Source organism: Amblyomma maculatum, chromosome 1 (assembly GCF_055883805.1).
Source record: "Amblyomma maculatum isolate TAMU_Amacu chromosome 1, ASM5588380v1, whole genome shotgun sequence".
NCBI lineage: Eukaryota > Metazoa > Arthropoda > Arachnida > Ixodida > Ixodidae > Amblyomma > Amblyomma maculatum.
Genome location: NC_139344.1, coordinates 132,025,971 through 132,045,093, shown reverse-complemented (window position 1 = coordinate 132,045,093; position 19,123 = coordinate 132,025,971). Strand labels below are relative to the sequence as shown.

Below are 19,123 nucleotides of genomic sequence, written 5' to 3'. Positions count from 1 at the left end.
TATGTAAATCGTAATATAGTTTTGTTCTTGATAGCTTTATTATATAGTTATAGTTTTATTCTCTGTGTAGTTTTCTTTTTCATCCTGCGTTTCAGAATTGGGGAGCATAGAAATACACGGTGTTAGAGAGCGAAAACCTCAGCCGTGTGGGCTGGTAAAAGTTTGCCAGTGCACTTGCTTTCCGTCGTTGAAAGCCTCGGCGAAGACCGCCTCGGAAACGGCGCTCCCGTTGCCGTTGGCAGAGCGCAGAGCGAACGTCAAGTTGTCGCCCACGTGCAGCGACAGCTGTTCTCTTTCGTCCCAGTCGTACACGGCCAGCAGATAGCCACGGGTGTTTTGCTCCATTCGGAACGTGGCCAGCACCGAAAAGTCTCGTGGAAAGCCTCCTGCGGGGTGATAGAGGAAACACGCTGCATAGGTGCGAACGCGTGTCGCGACACGCTGTGTCGCCAGAGTAACGCTAAACATCTTGTCTGAGAGACTTCCAATTAAATAAAGGCTTTGAAAAGCCCCCCAATTCCTGCTGCAATTGACGGGAGGGGCACTGGTAAGCATCGCCAATGTTTGACAATAACGTAAATCCCTTGCGAAAGTACAAGAGGACACAGCCGTAATGCGTATATCGTCGGCTCGACTCCCACCGGCCACGTGTTCAGTTTGTTCATGTCTAAAATCAGTTCTCATTTATTTTCCTTTCTCAATGCAGTCAGCCAAAGGGCAGTACACGCATAACAATGCGAACGAGCCATGTGGAGGCGTAGAGAATCGACTGACTTATGTCAAGCCATCCTTATACAGACGTTCAAAACGCACGTACGCACATACACACAATTTATTTATTTATGGCGCTGAGTTTGCCACACGGCATAAAAGGTTGTGGTAGAGTCACAGGAATGTGTGGAGTGCAGCCATGTGCAAGAAGTCCCACAAACTGCGTGCATAAATGTTGTTTGTTATCAATAAGTGGAAATGAGAGTCATTACTCGGTGAAAGTCCAGCTTTTTGTAAAATGATCTTTCGTATATGCGAAGTTCCTGGGCATGTCCATATTAGATGCCGGACAGTGGTGTCGCAAGCGGGTTCTTCGCAGTGTGGGCATTTGTCGGGAACTGGAATAGTAGTACTTTGCCACTGGTGTCGAACGGCGGGCGTAAGGGCCACTCCGACTCTGAGCCGTCTCAGAGATACCTCCTCCACCCTTGCTAGATTGGGGGGAAGGGGGTACGTACACGGGGGAATTAGAGCACGTGTACGCTACCTGAGGGATGCTGATGATGTCAAATGGGTCAGGAGTGGATCCGGTGGCAAGGAATCATGAATAGGTTGTAACACATCTTCTGCATGAGGAAGCACGTCTGCTGTTATGGTATTCAAATTATTGTTGTCTTGAACCCAGTGAATGATTATAGTCACTTGGTAACGGTGACAAGCAGCATGTATAGCCTGTGCGACCCTAAGAGTGCCATGGACTTTCTTTAAATGTTTTAGGGCTTCTTTAGAGTGAGTCATTATGTGTACTTGTTTCAACGTAGGGTCGGCAGGTAACGCTTCTATGGCGTTTAAGATAGCTTGCAGTTCGAAGGCAAGAGTTTATTTGGCGTTGGTAAGGTAACTTCGATTGGTGTTCAGGTGAGGGTGGGTTGAGCTTATAAAAGCAACTGAACCACCTATTAGGGTTACGGCTGCATCTGTGTAAATAATACAGTCATCATGTGTTGCGCAAGACGTTATTGGGAATGATGATGAGAGCTGCGACTTCTTCGTGAGTAGAGGCTTATTAGAAGCAAGGTGGTAGTAGTCCCATGGAGGTGGCTGGTTCTCTAATTCAAGACGAAGGGAAGCTTTTCTTGCTCTGTTTGTCTGTCTTTGGGCAGTTAATTCTGCCAACGAGTTAAGGTGGGCGTACTCCTGGAGTAGACGGATAGGAGTTGATCGAGGCAGTCCCGTAATGACTCGCATGGCCTCGTGGTTGAGTGCCTCGAGTGTGGACCATTGCCGTTTTGTCAGTTTTCGAAACTGTGCCTGGTATAGAAGCCGCGGTTGAAAGACAACACGAACACGTCGGCGAGCGGTATCTGATCGGGCACCACCAGAACGATTTGCTATTCTTCGAATTAGTCCGAGTGTGTTCATGGCACTTTTGCGTACATCGGATAGCCAAACTGTGCCTTTTCCTGAAGAATGTACATGCTATCCCTGTAAATGGAAAACCAACAGGACATTTCATTTCTAATCGTGGAGTACCGCAGGGCTCAGTTTTAGCCCCAACTTTGTTTAATATTGCATTTATCCCTCTCATACATGAACTTGCTTCAATTCCTAATATTAAAGTGCTAGCCTACGCAGATGACATTACTATGTGGTCTACAAACCGCTCAGTGCACGTGCAGCAAGACTCCCTGCAAAATGCCATAAATATCATTTAAAAATTTCTCAACAACACAGACCTATCCCTCAACCTCACTAAAACATGCTATGTCCATGTGGGCAATAAGGCCGGCCGCAGAAGTTTCAAAGCTAATCCATTCGCGTTGACAATTGGCAATACACCCCTCCTTGAAGTGGAACATACCAAGGTGTTGGGCCTCCATGTACACTCACACACAAACAATACCTTGAATATTGCGTCCGCACTCACCTGGAAAGGCTTCGGCTGTGGGGACCGAAAGGTTGGTGGCACGCGTGAGGCCGTATGCGGTGTCCGGCCCGAGGAACATAGGCGTGCCGTCGGCGTCCAGCCAGGCGGGCCGCTGCTCACAAATGCCCGGTCGTACCTCGACGCCCGGAGGAAGCAGGCCGAGGTCCACACGGCCCACCAGGTCTACTGTATCTGCGCGCACATAGGCCGCGACCGGGCCACACTAGTTATTAGCCACAACAGTAAAATTCAGGAGAACTGAGCCACATCAGTTTTACATTCATTGACTATCAGAAATACGAGTGCTTTACAATAAATTCGGAGTGGCTGTTGCCTTCGTTCAATCTGCGCTAAGGCAGAACACTCCTGTTAATTAAACTGTCGCATGCAGAGATATTCTGCCCCTGTAACGCATTGGTTTTCCATCTACCTGAACGCTGTCACGTCTTTCGATCTTGGAAGTGATGTATGAACATATGAACACCGTCACGCGTCTTTGTCGCGTCGGAGTGTTAAAGCATGCATGCTTGCCTCACAGACCGATCACGGAAGCATGCTGTATGGCGTCGGTGATGGCCAGGGTTTTTAAGCATTCCCAGAAGAAAACTACGTCACGCTTTATTCGAACTTCGTCACAATTATTCCAATATTATTTTATAAGGTGAAAGCATGTTTTGTTGGCTTCGGATAATTTTACCGCGATAGCGTTAAAGGCCTAATTCATTAGAAAATTCGCTTTCGGCACTGTCAGCGAAAAACGTCACGAGCATGCCTTTGGCAGGTGGTAGCTGGCAGGTGCCATCACCCTCACCCTCACCATACGCTACCACCTGCCACTTGCTGGCTGTGGCAGGGGGTGCTTTTAGAGCCCAGCTCTTTGGCGCCCGTTCCTGGGTTTCGCGTCGGCGTCGTCGGCCTCGTAACCAGCGTCGCCCCCCTTTCATCCCCCCAGTTCGAGCCGGCGCTACGGCAACCGGAGCCTCGCATGAAGAGAGAGAGGGGGGGGGGGGGGGGTTTACCAGAGGCAGCGCTAGCAGCGACTGACTGATGCCACTGCCGCCCTAGCGAATCAAGACAACGTGACTGCGTAGAGCACCGTCGCCGCCATGCGGAAAGAGGAGGGCCCCCCCTCCCCCCTTCCCCACCCTTTTCTTACGTGGCGGCGAGGGTGCTCTTCGCTTGCCGAAACGCCAGCTCGCTCTCAGCGGATCACGGTGCATCCCGTTCTCACTCGCTTCACTCGCTAGCGGCGTCAGCGACATCAGTTAGTCGCTACTACCTGTTCGTCGCGCAACGTTCCTATGGGCCCACGCGTTGCTTCCCGCAACCTTATCATGACTCAATTGCACTTCATTTCTCCGACCAGAAAGCTTCTTTCATGACAGCCGAGAACTGTTAGTGGAGTGTTTTTAGTTGGAAAACGTGTGAAAACTTTAAAAGAATGTGTGTAATTGTACATACGTGTCTTGCTCGAAATCTTATCTTTAATCTATCGAAAAGGTCAAACAGCTGATCAGCTGCGCTCAAATTTCGCATTAGGAAGTAACGTAATCGTGGGCAATTTTTTCTGCTACTACCTACCACGGCAGGAAGGTGGCGTGTTACTCCGACTATGACGACAACGACTAAGACGCGCAATACACGAAGGGGAGCCTAGAAGCTGCTGCTGTGTTGTAGAGGCACAGATTAAGAGTCGAGTGAGTACGTAGCACGGTGTTTGTACGCCGACGAGGGTCCGCAAGCCAGCCGGCACACGGGAACCAGGAAAGCTGTCCCGCCATACCTACCTCGTGAATAATATCAATTTTAGTTGGCTCGTTGAATGCCACCACCCCTCTATGACATGTTACGGAAACCTGGGTCAAATATACAATCTGATTGCTTGCTTCCTGGCTACCCTGTTTCAAGAAAAAATAGCGCTTTCGGGGCGGGGTGGCGGTGTAGCTATCTTTATCAGAAACGGTATTGAATTTTGCTTGCTACCTAAAGTTGCTGGTGCCGAGTGCGTCAAGAGCAAAATTTTTGTCTATGGTTTTGTGATTGTCGTGTGTGCTGTGTACCGCCCACCTGGTAGGAACGAAAACGTATTTGGAAGCATCTGTGATTATACTGCTGAACAGATGCTTGACACGTTTAAATTTATTATCGCTGGTGATTTTAATGTTCCAGGTATGGAATGGCGCTCCCTGTGATCTGCCTCTCGTGATAAGGCCATGTGTGATTCTTTATAATTGACATGACTGTTTCTTTCGACTTACCGCAAGTTCTTGATGTCCCCACCAGAAAAGATGCTATTTTGGATCTTGTCTTTGTTATCCAGCAGCTGTTGCAAAATGGCGTTGAATGTCAAGTTGACTGCTTATCAGGTCCCATGGCTGTAATAGTTAGTTCTAACTTCGCATGCAAGCCCTGTAAGCCTGTGTACGATGGTGTGCTGGATTTTAATTCTGTTGATTACGGCGCCATTGTCAACACAATGAGATCAATTTTGACAAGTGTTTTTAGCAGTGACCAGTGTAGCGTCGACGGACTTCTGTGGTGTAGATATACAGACATTGCACATGAATGTATAACGAAGTTTTCTCTCACCAAATGCATCAAACGCCACCCTGAACACTCCGGTACACCAGAGCGAAACTCCAGATGACCCGCCGCATCAAGAGCCTTCGTAGTTAAGCGTCACTCAAATGACAACCATGAGCTGGTAAGTTCGTTTCAATCAACACTGAAAGTCAAAATGAAAACAGCTACTTTTACTACCTAGCACTTTCACACAGTTTATGAGAGAAAATTGGTTGAAATTTTGGACATTAATGAGCCTAACTGAGTCAGCTTCCTCATCAATCACAAATGACGATAAGTCTTCTGACCCAAAAAGCATTTCTGAAGCCTTCCGCAATTACTTCAAATCTGTTTTCATCACTGACAGCGGCTGCAATCTACGATTCTGCGCGAGCACTGCTTTAGTACCTCTTGCTGACATATAAATAACTTTTTCCGACATCCATGATACGCTATCAAACGTATATAGCTACAAAAGTACAGGCCACTGTACACCAAACACATTTTTGAAAATATACTCTGAATGAAATGCCCGATATTTAACTGTCATTTTCAACAAATCACTCAATTTTTCCGCTCTTCCTCACACTTGGGAAACCGCTAATATCATCCCAGTATTTAAACCAGGAAGCAGATCATTACCAAATACAGACCGATCTCATTAATCTCTACATGCTTCAAAATTTTGGAACACATTTTTCATAAACACCTTGCACAGTATTTGGCAAATAATAACATTATCCCATGCCGTCAGCGCGGTTTCCAAGCTTGATTCTCTATGGTCACCCAGCTAATTGGATTCACTCTTGATATTGCCACAACACTTAATCTTAGGAGCCAGGTTGACATCATTTTCATAGATTGCTAGAAGGCGTTTAATACGCTGTGTCACGGCAATCATTCAGTAAAGCTCGAAGATTTTCTAGGTGGTCAGAGGCTTGTAGAATGAATCAGAGACTATCTGCGCCTGAGATCGGAATTTGTTACATATAAACGTGAACGGTCTGCTTCAGTTGACGTTACATCAGGTGTCCCTCAGGGCTTTGTCCTGGGCCTGCTTCTATTTATCATTTGATTTAATGATGTCATCGAAGTAGTACATAACACACCTGTAAGACTGCGCTTATACGCTGACGATTGCGTACTTTACCCGGTCATCAACAATCCTGGCGACCAGCGGATGTCACATTTTCTATAGTTTGTGCCTGAAGTGAAAAATGGCGAATGGCTATCAATATGAAAAAAAAAAAAAAACTGCATCCATGACGTTCAATAACAAGAAAAAACTCGTTGCTTTCGAGTTTCTGTCATAATGGGCTCGAATTAACACGCATCGACGTATTTAAATATCATAGAGTTACCTTCACGTTTAAATTAAAGTGGCCCGCCCACATTGACACAATGTGCGCTAAAGCACCCAGAAAACTTCAGTACTTAAAACGCACATTAAAAACGCTACTACAGAGTGCAAATTAACTTCGTACACAGCTCTTGTGCGGCCTATTCTTGAATACGCTTCAGTTGTCTGGTCCTCGCACTGTGCATGTGATAGTGAAAAACAAATAATCAAATAAAAAAAAAAACAAGATTTATCTGCCGTCGTTACGACCGTAGCTAACGCGCCTTCGAGACACGTGAGTGGGCTGGACAGCTTTGCGTCCACTAGGCTCCCCGGAGCCGACACAACTGCAGCAACAGAGGTACCACTCCATCCCGCGAAAACTGGCAACTAAGATCAGAGTCCCGCTGTCCTGAAGAATATGCACCCGAACTCTACGCCGGTCATAGGACCGCTAGAGTCAAGGCACTCCTGCGCTAGTACAGATGCGTCCAAACTGTTCTGTATGTCGACACGGCGAAATATCCATCGAGCACAGACTAACTTTTCACCTTCTTCACGGGCAAAGGAATTATCGCTCCAGACTTTAAAATGCAGGCGTGTGTATGACCGCATTGTCACTAGATCACATAATATGGGAATGTGCGAAGTCACCAAGCAGGGCTAAAAATATAACTAAAGGCACCTGGGAGACCCTTCTGCGAAGCTCAGACCCAATTGAGCCCAAAGAGCCCGTCGACTGGGCGAAGATGCTGCCAGGGAACAAGAACTACCGGCCTGCAACTAAGGCGACTGTACCACCTTCTGGGTCTAACTCCCTAAGAGCGGGATAGACACTCTGTTAGACAAATAAAAGTTCTGTCTCTCTCTCTCTCTCTCATGCTGCACAGGATCGTCCATCAGCTGTCACCCATTGCTACCCCATAGCGTTCACAGGCCAGCCATCGCACAGAACACGGCGCACTGACACCCTGAATATCGTGCCTTTTCGTGCTTTTTTAGACTGTTTCAAGCGTTCTTTTTTTTTTTAACATGTCGACTGAAATCTGGAACAGCCTTAATGATTCCTTACGTAGTTTGCCTCCAGAAGAGTTTGTCACTGCATTGCATTTTCATATTACGATCTAATACTCAGTACTTCTTTGCATTTTGTAACCACTCCTGCAACGTCTCCTACCAGAGATACTAATATGTGCAAATAAAAAAAATACATAAATAAAGCTGGCACTTGGGTCGCCCCAGAATTTTAACACACATTCACTGTGATTCCTTCAGCCAGTCGAACAGGAGGATATTAAGGCGAAAGCCTTAATAGGCTTATGAGTGTCTGCCCGCGAGAAGCTTCACACTCCTTCGCGAAATACCGCGGGATACCGCGAAATTGTGACGTCGTCGGTTATGTCTGTACATGACGTCATGACCAGATGAAACGTCCTCATGACTTCACATCTGCTCACGTGTAGTATTCGGAAGTGACGTCATTATGACGTCGCATCCTATTATGACGTCACGCCCGGTTATGACCGATGACATCCACGTGTACGAAGCTGACCCTGCCAGGCGTCCGATCCAGGCGGCCGTGCTACGTCTTTCATTTGATGCTTCCTCGAACGCCGCACAGCGGCGTTTCAAGCAAAGGTTTTCGCCTCATCACACTTTAGTGGTCCAAAGTGAAAAAAAAAAAAATCCCTTTTCGATCCACTTGCCAAATTTTTTTTGCTATTTTCGCATGACGTGCACCATATGACGGATTCTTCCGCCTGGTAGCAGAACACACGGGCTGAGACGGCTTGTATGGATTGCTTATCGTTTTTATTTAAAAATCTTGAAGTAAATTTTTATACACCCTGCATTAACACTCAAAAACAGTCGGAACAGCGAATCACAAACCGATCCTGCATTTGCGAATTCTGCTTGCTTTTTAGCGATGAGAAGCCATAATCAGAGTTATTGCTTACCATATCCAGGACCAAACCGATCTACCGACCGACAGAACCGGCCTGTTCTTGGCTCTAATTAGCTGTTACATGTACTTAACTTTCCCATATGCATGATTGCTCTCATTTAGGCCGTATGTCATCTACCGCATCAATCCATTCCTCTATGACTTCGTGGTCCGCTTTAGCCCTTAATAATTGATCCATTTATTTGTCGGTGTTCACTGTTAGTAGCTTTACACACCAAGCACCCCACTCTTAGTCTTCCACTCAATGTGTCCTTTGTCCTAATTTCCAGGCAACTTGTTTGTTTGTTTGTTTGTTTGTTTGTTTGTTTGTTTGTTTGTTTGTTTGTTTGTTTGTTTGTTTGTTTGTTTGTTTGTTTGTTTGTTTGTTTGTTTGTTTGTTTGTTTGTTTGTTTGTACCACTCACCCCACAATTCAATCATTTCTTTCTTCATAGGGTGTAGGCTAATTCGAAAACCAGTTGGCAGGTTTCCAATCCGTGAATATTAACGCGATAATGTTAAAAGTCCCGCAATTCGGCGTTGGCGTTGTGAGCGAAAAATCACGGCCATGCCTCTCGCGCGTGGCACTTGGCACGTGACATAGTTGTGAACTGACTGGTGATCGGGCTGAGCGTCGTCACGAGACCACGTGACATGGCCGATATGCAAAGACTGCCAATCGAGTTTCGCCTATGAGATGGGAGTGTGGGATCGATAACCATACCTCCGGAACCATATACTCCGAGTTAGGCACGCTGTCCATAAACCGCGCTCTCGCGTTAGTACGGCTTGGTAAATAGGAACTTTCTCGCGTCATACCCTTAAAGACAAAGCTTGAGTGTTCCCCAAAATTTTTAAACACCTTTTCTGCGCTTTTAACGACATGAATTATTTTCTTTTCTCTTCCTTCTTTTGTATATATGTATACGTATATAATATTTACGCGCTTATTATCTCGCCTGTGAATCACTAGTACGCATTGTTTCCCTTGCTTTTCGTGGATTCGCACATCCTAGCATACACACTCTACCTCCACGAGTCACCCGAGCTTCGGTTTACGCACCTGGCACAAGCTGGCCCGATGTCGTCCCGGCCGAGTACAGGCATAGCAGGATGAATGCGAGGCTGGTTATTCGGGCCCCGGGCGACCGACGCCGTCGCCTCCGCCGCCTCGTCGGGTTCGCGGCCTGCTGGGAGTCTTGGCCACAAGCTTCGCCGTCCATTTTCCCCAGAATGATGCCAGAGGCCTGCGCTGCGACGAGAGCCTGTTTCAGGGAGAGGGTGCCAATACGCCGTACGGCACACTGCCATGAAGCAGCTGGTAGTATTTGTAGTCGCTGTTCCTGGATGGGCCAGACGGCATATATAGTACTCTAATGTAAAACATTATCTGTACAAATGGTACAAATTCTACAAAATCAAAACTGACGTGACATTCCCCATTGCGCTCTTCGTTTGTCTTTGGCTTCCTTCTTTTTAGACTACCGTATTGACGTTATTCAAACACTCAGTACTGTAGCTCGCTACGATAACCAATAATTCTGCGGCTGCCAGTTAGTTGTGCTTACCGACCGTCCGTACGAAGTCGTAAGGATGGTTTTGTGAACCTGACCAAAGAATCAGCGCCTTTTAGACCGCACTTCTTGACACCCGTTTTTGGATTTCAAAGCATCGCCGTCGACGTCGGCGAAACCAGCGTGTAGCTCTAGGATGGTCCAGGGGCTATCCTACGTATACGTAAATTGGCACTGGCCAACATGGGGCGCAATATTCTTCTCGGCCTCTCGCAACCTGTCACGGTCATCCGGAACACAGACATCGCTCACAGTCGGGAGAATGGCAGCGTTGAAATCCTTGGGCACCCCTTGACGCTATGGCGTCCTGCATTTGCAATAAGAGCGAAGCTTAAGTGTACCCAGAATGGAGTGCCCCGGGTGTACACACTATTGCAACCATTGCAAGCTATGGCAAGCGTTGTGAACGTTACTCCTTCGGAGCTCAGAAAGATAGCAGCAGAAAGGGAGAAAGTGGAAGTGTAGGGTGGAAAGTGGAAAAGGATCGTAGGTGGGTAGGCGCCATCGTGGTGGCACAGTCCAACTCGGCGGCTGAAAGATAGAAAGCGACATGGCAATCGAACCCGGAACCCTTGTATCCCAAGTCAGACATTCAACTTAGAGGCCACACAGGGGCGTTGGGACGGATTGGTTAAAGCTGGGCTTTATGACTGTGTCGGGTGGTCGGTCACATAATGTGGCAATGTTGTATAGCATATTTGAGGCGACGTGCGATGGTAAACGGCAGGAATTAAGAGGGCAGTGATTTGGCGGCTAACCAAGTGCATGAACGGGAACGTAAATCACAAAGGGGAGCCGAAGGCCGGAGCCAGTAACGCAGTCGCATCATGCTCAGGAATGCGCAAAATGTCCGCGGTGAAATACGTTTGCGCAGGACAGTAACGCCCCCACGTTGCATACGCGCCACTCGAGCGAGGGCATTAGAATACGGCGGCAACGCCGGCAGGCGTCGTGAAAGCGTTTCCTTCATAACGAGGATGAAACGAGGAATGATTGAGTGCCATTTGAAGGAGGGTTATGGCTGACAATACTGTATAGTCTCAAGCTGCACATGTGTATGTATGCTACTTGTGTTCAATACAACGCTCAGTCGCCCGCAGCCAAGGCGTTCACTCCACATTCGGTTCAGCAGCTTTGAAACCCTCTAATTTTTCTGTTGAATATGCAGACAGGAATGCACAGTCTGAATCAGGATGAAAGGTGTAGGCCGTACGCTTTTTTTTTTTTTTCATGAAAACACAATCGCTCCATCGCAGTGGCCATAACTTCGCATGTTTTCCATGCCCGGTCATTCGCTCCGGCGCGGCCATTAAGAATGCTATCTACAATTCCGGGTTACAAGCGCCGCTTCGCAAGGCGCGCAAAAAACTAGCTGTTCGCCGCGTTGAAGCGCTCGCATAGCAAGGCTCCTGCTTCATTCACTGCGCTTGGTTCTGCATGGCAATCTGCGTTTAGGATTCTTGCGATGCAATGCGATGCGCGCGCTCCACTGTGGAGAAGAGGCGCACTGATTCATTCGTTGTGGCGAGTACAGTTTCGTCACTCCATGCCGAAGCAGCGCTAGCAGCCGAGACCTCGCACCCACCCATTCGAGCTGCCTAATGTTCGGTTAAAGAGGCAATCCGACAACGCTGCAAGCCGCATCCAGTTTAAGCAATGTGTGGCCGTAAGGAGCAGCACACGTACCGGGGAGGGGGCTTTCTTATACAGGGGCGCTTGGCACAAGCGTTAAATTTCACTCAACATATCACGTTTGCGTGTTCGGATAGCCCGTTTTAGGCTGGAGGCACCGTCCTTTATAGCCCTATGCTCCGAATCCCGTCTTCAGGGGTTCTGGTTGATACCTTCTCCTTGAAGAGCACGCAGCCGCTACTGCAGCAGCACAGAACGCACTCCCAGTGAGCACTAAATACGGTATTCTTGCCGTAGACACGCGCACAAAATATTGAAGACTGCGGATCAAGGTACCAAGTGACAGTTGCAATCAAAGGGAATGCGCGACTAAGTCCTGCATATAAAAACAACTGGATGATCTCTTTCATCATTACCTGCAATGCAGCCCTGCCGCTGTTTTTATTGTACACGCCTGACTCGCGGCCGGTGCCTAGCGGACTTCCTGACTGTGCCTGACCTGTTCTGCGTGAGCATATGTGTGTGTATTATGCGTGCGCTGTCTGTATCTATGTATCTGTTTGTATCAATTTGGATGAAAAATAAAGGCCATAATAATAATACTATTATTATTATTATTATTATTATTATTATTATTATTATTATTATTATTATTATTATTATTATTATTATTATTATTATTATTATTATTATTATTATTATTATTATTATTATTATTATTATTATTATTATTGATTCAGATGGACAAGTCAGTCGCTTTACAGAAATAGTTCTTGATGGTACGCCTCGGTACATACCTTTGCATACTCCTACGAGTACGAAGTTCCCTTCCTGGTTTTCAAGGGAACTAATAACGGCGTTAAAACTCAAGGAACGGGCCCATCGTAAAGCGAAACGCCCTGGGTTTCACAATTGGGCAGATGAGTTTCGCCTTGTGAGTTCTCTTTGCAAACGCTTACACAAGCGGGACTACGACTCCTCTCTTGAGTCTTTAGAGAGGAGTGCCTCAAATTGTCCTAGTCAGTTCTGGCGTTACGTTCGCAAGCGTTCCATTAAATCAGATTCAAGTATCAGCGTAGTTGACTCTCAGGGTTCGGAAATTCGGGATGTTGCCGACAGTTTTGCCCAACATTTTTCCTCCGTTTACAAACATCCACATTGTGATTCCGTTTGACTCCCATCTGGTGCACTACCTAATTCCATTCTCTTTGACGAGGAGTTGATAACTGAGAGTCTTGTGCGTCTGAGACCATCCTTGTCTCCTGAACCTGATGGCATTCCAGCCGCCGTAATAAAAGCCTTCAGTTATATCTTTGTACCAGTACTGACTGCCATATTCAATAACTGTTTAAAAAATGCTGCCTTTCCTCGCGTGTAGAAAATGGTACGCGTGTTTCCTGTCTTCAAGTCTGGAAACAAATCTGATGTTTCCAATTATCGTCCGATCTCTTCTTCTATGTGCAACCTCTAAGCTCTTCGAATTAGCTTTGCACAACGTACTTTCCTTCCATCTCAAACATATCATAGTACCGAATCAACATGGCTTCATGTCGGGTCGCTCTACTTCTACCAACCTAGTCACGTTTATGACGTATGCCTCTGCAGCAGTCCTTCAGAGGGGTCAGGTTGACACTGTGTACTGTGATATGAGCAAAGCTTTCGACGTTGTTACTCACTCACTACTTCTTGAAAAGCTTCTACTCTCTGGCGTTGAAGCCTCACTCGTAGCCCTTCTACGCAACTATCTCCTTGATCGCTTCTGTTTTGTCAGTGTCAATGGACAGACTTCTTTCGTTTACCCTGCAAAGAGAGGAGTTCCTCAAGGTTCAGTACTAGGCCCGCTTCTCTTCTCCGTTTTTATCAATGATGTTTCCTCGGCGATAAAGAACTCCTCGTTTCTTCTTTATGCTGATGATATAAAAATATTCAAGGTAATACATTCTTTTCAAGATTGCTTGTTGTTTCAACCGGATATATCTGCTTTTCTGATTGGTGTGCGAAGAATCGACTTATCCTCAATTCTTCCGAAACTAGGGTTGTGTCCTTTACTCGTAAAACACATAGCTTTCTCTACCATTATTCTGTGAATTCTGTGCTGTTGGACAGGGTTGATAAAATTAATGACCTTGGTGTACTTTTTGACCGCACCCTCCCCTCCCCCCCCCCCCCCCCCCCCGCCCAGCTTCTCCTCTCACACTAAACGCATTGCTCAGCGGGCTATGCGCACACTCGGATTCGTTTGCAGATTTTCGAGAGAGTTCCGTACTCCACTTCCGTTCTTAAAACTGTATCTGTCCATATGCTTGCCGCTCTTGGAGTACGCGTCGGTTGTTTGGAATGGCACTTGCAAATCGAACTTGGACAAGGTTGACAGAGTACAAACAACAGTTTTACGGATATTTCATTATCGCTTTCCTTGCGCAACTTCCCCCTCTCGCTCCACCAGGAGTGCCCAACTGAATCTTCCTTCTCTTCACTGCCGTCGTATCAGACTTGATATCATATTTCTGTACAAACTCCTTCATGGCCACATCCTACTGCGCGTTCCGCGAAAGAGCATGAGGGAATTCAGACCATTTCAAGTTTCTCCTCTTCATTTTCACTCCCCTCCGGACAGGATGCAGTGGTTATTTAACTCTTTTTGTCCTCACCTTGACATCTTCCAAAACTCGCTCTGTTCATTTACATTGGATGTTCGTAGCGTTGTATTCTAAATAGTACTTTATCACATATAACTCCCACTTTCTAGCCTTAATATTGTATTTACTTCACTTTTTGCTTTTTCTGCTGTTCAATGCTGTCTGTATCTTAAACTGCTTTTTATCCGTTTCTTACTTATATTTCAACTTTAAACTTTATATTCGAATCTTACTGTCCCGTGTTCAATTCTATTTCTTTATTGTATTATTCTGTATTTCTAGCCTGTGTTTTAAGTACCATGCACTTGTTGCGCCTGGAATGGTCGTTTATTTTATGTACATTTCTATATTACTATAATCAACGTCAGTTATTTGTTGTTGTTGTTTTTTTTCTCTCTATCTACCGTTCTTTTTTTTTCTGCTTTTTTTTTTCTTTCCTGATGTGCTCAAAAATTCTCTCACTGTGTATATAAGTGATGCTACTCAGTGATTGCTTACTTTCCGTGATACTTTTCGTCTCAGTTTCATTTCATGTATTATTTATTTCTTCTTTTGTGTTCTCTCTGTGTGTGTAAACATGTTTGTGCATTTTCATTTTTGTTTCTTTTTTATTTGTGCTGCAGGACGAAGACCACATGGTTGTTCCTGCGCACATTAAATAAATATTGATTGATTGATTGATTGATTGATTGATTGATTGATTGATTGATTGATTGATTGATTGATTGATTGATTGATTGATTGATTGATTATTTGCGTCTCCTCCAGTTGCCAGTGCTATAAGAGGTCAAGCACAACCATGAACATTGTCTTCAAAAACGCAAGGCTCCTGCCGAAATGTTGACTAAAATATAAAATTTAAACAACAAGCAATATGAAGCATTTTTGCGTGTACATACATCTAGCAACCAAGTACGTCTATTTTTTTTTTTTATTCGAGAAGTTTGTCATCAGGCATAGTGAAAATGGAGCGGGAAGTCAGAGAAAGTGGGCATCATAATCTTTTTGAAAATTATCGCCCCATTTCCATCCTCAGCAGTATTAATACTCTATTTGATAAACTTTTAGCGGCGCGAGTAACAGCTTTTGTGGAACGCGAAGCTATACTCTCCACCTGTCAACGTGGCTTTAGCAGCAATCGATCAACTGGCACAGCGGTCCTCCTAATTTCGAACCTCATAAATCAGCTATTAAACGATAACATATTTGTCTTGGGCGTGTTCTTAGACATTAAAAAGGCCTTTGATTGGGTGGATCACGACATCCTGCTTCGCAAATTAGAGTGCTATGGCTTTCGTGGTATAGCACTTGAATTTTTTCGCAGTTATTTAAGCAATAGAAAACAGTGTGTTGAATTGCTCCATCTAAAATCAGAGTACAAGGTTGTTGGTGCCGGTGTGCCACAGGGGTCAGTCCTTGGGCCTATTCTATTTTCCATGTACATAAATGACCTCCCCAAAATATTAAATAAATTTACAGAATGCATGTATGCTGACGACACTGCCTTGATTTGCGCTAGTGAATCATATGAGGATGTGATCGAAAGTGCAAATCTTGAACTTAACTCTATCTTTCATTGGTTTGCTTGCAATAAGTTGGCGCTTAACTCTGCTAAAACAAAGTACGTTCTATTCAGGTCCCCACGCAAGCCGCCACGTACCCACTCAGAACCTGCATATTAACATTCAAGGCTCTGTCATTAAACAAGTAGATCAGATCACGTTCTTAGGAATTATACTTGATGAGCCATTACACTGGCAACCTCACATTGAATCTTTCTGCAAAACGTTATCCCGTGTCTGCTTCACACTGTTAAAATGTCAACAGTACTTCGATTCTGTGACTATATACTTTTCTTTATTTCACAGTCACCTGTCATATTGTGTTGAATCTTGGGGCCATACCTATCTGACATATTTAGAACCACTTTTCAAAATTAAAAAAAAAAAGCAGTTCGGTTCATATCATATTCTAGTTACCGTGCCCATACGACGCCTCTCTTCAAATCTTTAAAGATACTTCCCCTTCATCTAATAATTAAGCATAAAACTGCGATAATGGTGCACCGTTCGATCACCAGCAACTATCCTTTACCCTCATCTCACTTTGTCTCCTCACAATACAGATCACGAAGCGCAGCGAAAAACAATTTTCTTATCCCTATTAGCAAAAATGTGTATGGAAAAAGAACTCTTCTGTCTGTAGGAACTACAATATGGAATGAAATCTCTACATAAATAAAGCAAACTGCCAACTTCTCTGCACTACTAAAGTCGTACTATTACAATAGGTTGTGACTCTTTTACTCCGTTTGAAATTTTGCCAAATGTCTGTGCTGTCTACTAAATAATTTATTTTTAACATTTTGTGCATGGATCCCAACTAGCCTGCGAGCTAGGGATCCAGATGCTTGTTGCAATGTTCCTTGTGTTGGTTTTGTTGTGTTTGAAATAAGCAAAAAACAAAAGTTAGGAGTGTAAACAGATCTCTCTTAAATAATTGCTTAAGTTGCCGATAAACTGATTGTCAAGCGTCCACTTCCTATAGTCACAGTCAAGGACTCACCGCAGGCATACTTTCCGTAGGTAGCACTGCGTCACGGATGCCGTAGCTGGGCAGATCCACAACAGATGCTTCACATCGCACAGTTCCGGTGAAGCGCTACAATACGGGCACTTGTCGGTCACTTGAAAGCGTTCGTCATGCCACCGATACGCACAGAAGGGGTCAGAGCCGCTCCTGCCCGAATCCGGCGCAGATGCCTCCTCTTCCCGAATGAGATTACGGGGGAGAGTGTACGAACATGGAGCATTAGGGCGCGTATTAGCCAGCGCAAAAATTTTCTCTCGGAAGCATTTGACAGGAACGGACCTGGGGGAAGAGGGGAAGGTGGCGGGATGTCTGATGTTTCAAGGTGTGTCATTGTATCTGCATGTATATTATGTAGATCATGAGCATGGCCGTGAATGCACTGTATACGCACAGGACAGGGGTATTTTTTGCATAGCTGGTAAATGGATTGTGTAATTTTGAATGTGCGCCGAACAGCCTTAAGCGGCTTAAGGGCGGCTATGGAGTCAATGTAAATATGAACAGTATCAAATGTGGGTTCGAGTGGCAGGGACGCAATTGCATTGTGTATCGCCTGAAGCTTCAAAGCAAGGGGGGTGCATGTTTCCTATATGTTGCACTGAAGGGCATATATTGGGGCATATATTGCACTGAAGGGCGAACATGTACTGTGTTATCGAGGTTTACCAGAGAGACGAGAACTAGGAGATAGGTTCCCTTGTCAATAAGGATATAGCTGGTAATATAGATGAACTCTAAAGCATTAACGAGAATGAGGCAGGCATCGTTTTTAAGCTTAATATGCGGTATGAACTGAAGGTAGTACAAGTATACGCGCCTACATGTAGTCTTGATGATCAGGCAGTCAAAAGCACCTACGAAGATGTAGAATCGGCAATGCGCAAAGTAAAAACTCAGTACGCTTTACTGATGGGCGACTTCAATGCTACGGTAGGCAGAAAGCAAGCTCGAGACCAGGAACTGGGCATCTATGTCATTGGGTTAAGGAATAGCAGAAAGAAGGCGTCACTTCAATTTGTTGAACGCAATAACTTACAAATCCTTAATATTTTCTTCACCAAACGGAAGAATCGGAAGTGGACATATAAAAGCCCTAACGGGGAGACTAAGAATAAAATTGACTTCTTTATTTTAACCCTGAAACTGTGCAGGGTGTAGAGGTAAGCAGAAAGGTTCGATGCAGTGAACATAGGCTAGCAAGGTCTCCAATTAATCTGGATTTAAAGAGGGAACGGAACAAGTTAGAGAGCAAGAAGTCCGTTAAACAGGAGGTTCTTTTTCTCTTCTCTCCTTCCCATCCCGATGTCACCGGACCATTTGCGACAACTTGCTAGTTGAAATCAGTTATTTACGTCTTCAGGGTGCGGCCTCTCTGCTCGGCACCTGAGTCCCATTTCCCTCCGTCCCTGTTTTCCCCAAATCGCTTGTCGTCGTCTTCCCTCCTCTCCGGTTCCACCTCGCAGCTGCCCGTGCCCGTTGTTTCTATGCTCCAAGCCCCGCTCGATCCCCGGAAAACGCGCGGCCGTTCCGGAAATCCGCTGCCGCTCCGAAGCGTGCACCGCGGCCAGCTACGAAGCCATTGCCTCAAGGTGCCACGCACCCCGCAGCACGTTCGCCTCGGCTCTTCGCTGTCCTCGAAGCACCGGTCGACTGGTCCCTTCTAAGCTGCCCTACGCTGGCCTTGTCCGTGGCCACAAAGTCGGGCGCACAGCGAACGCATGAAACACACACACGAGCAGTCCCCGCATCCGTCCTCGGTGCTTGTTTCGGGGAATCCGTCCACAACAAAGTCCATCGACGAATTAGCGGTAAAAAGGAAAAGCGAAGAATTCAGGCTCTCGCTGCAGAATAGATACTCCGTGCTAATCGAAGAAGCTGACCTTAGCCTAGAAGCAATGAACAGTAACTTCAGAGACACCATTACTGAGTGTGCGGTAGAAGTAGGCGGTAGAATTGTTAGAGAGGATACCGGCAAACTGTCTAAGGAGACGAAAGATTTGATTAAGAAATGCCAAAGTATGAAAGCCTCTAACCCAACAGACCGGATTGAACTGGTAGAGGCATGAAAGCAAATAAATAGGCGCAAAGTGGCCGATATAAGGAAATAACATGGGGAAAATTGAGCATGCTCTAAAGAACGACCGCAACCTGAAAGCGGCAAAGAGGAAATGAGGTATAGACAAAAATCAGATGTATGCACTGA

General features: G+C 45.7%; 1 protein-coding gene across 1 annotated transcript; it reads right to left on the bottom strand.

Annotated features, from left to right (window-relative positions):
* Positions 1-138: 138 nt before the first annotated feature.
* On the bottom strand, positions 139-9,706 carry LOC146203943 (collagen alpha-1(XI) chain-like). Its single transcript, XM_084603704.1, has 3 exons — positions 9,547-9,706; positions 2,639-2,830; positions 139-386 (listed from the first exon to the last, which is right to left on the bottom strand). The coding sequence occupies exons 1-3, from the start codon at positions 9,704-9,706 to the stop codon at positions 139-141; spliced, it is 600 nt and encodes a 199-aa protein (XP_084459830.1).
* Positions 9,707-19,123: the final 9,417 nt, after the last annotated feature.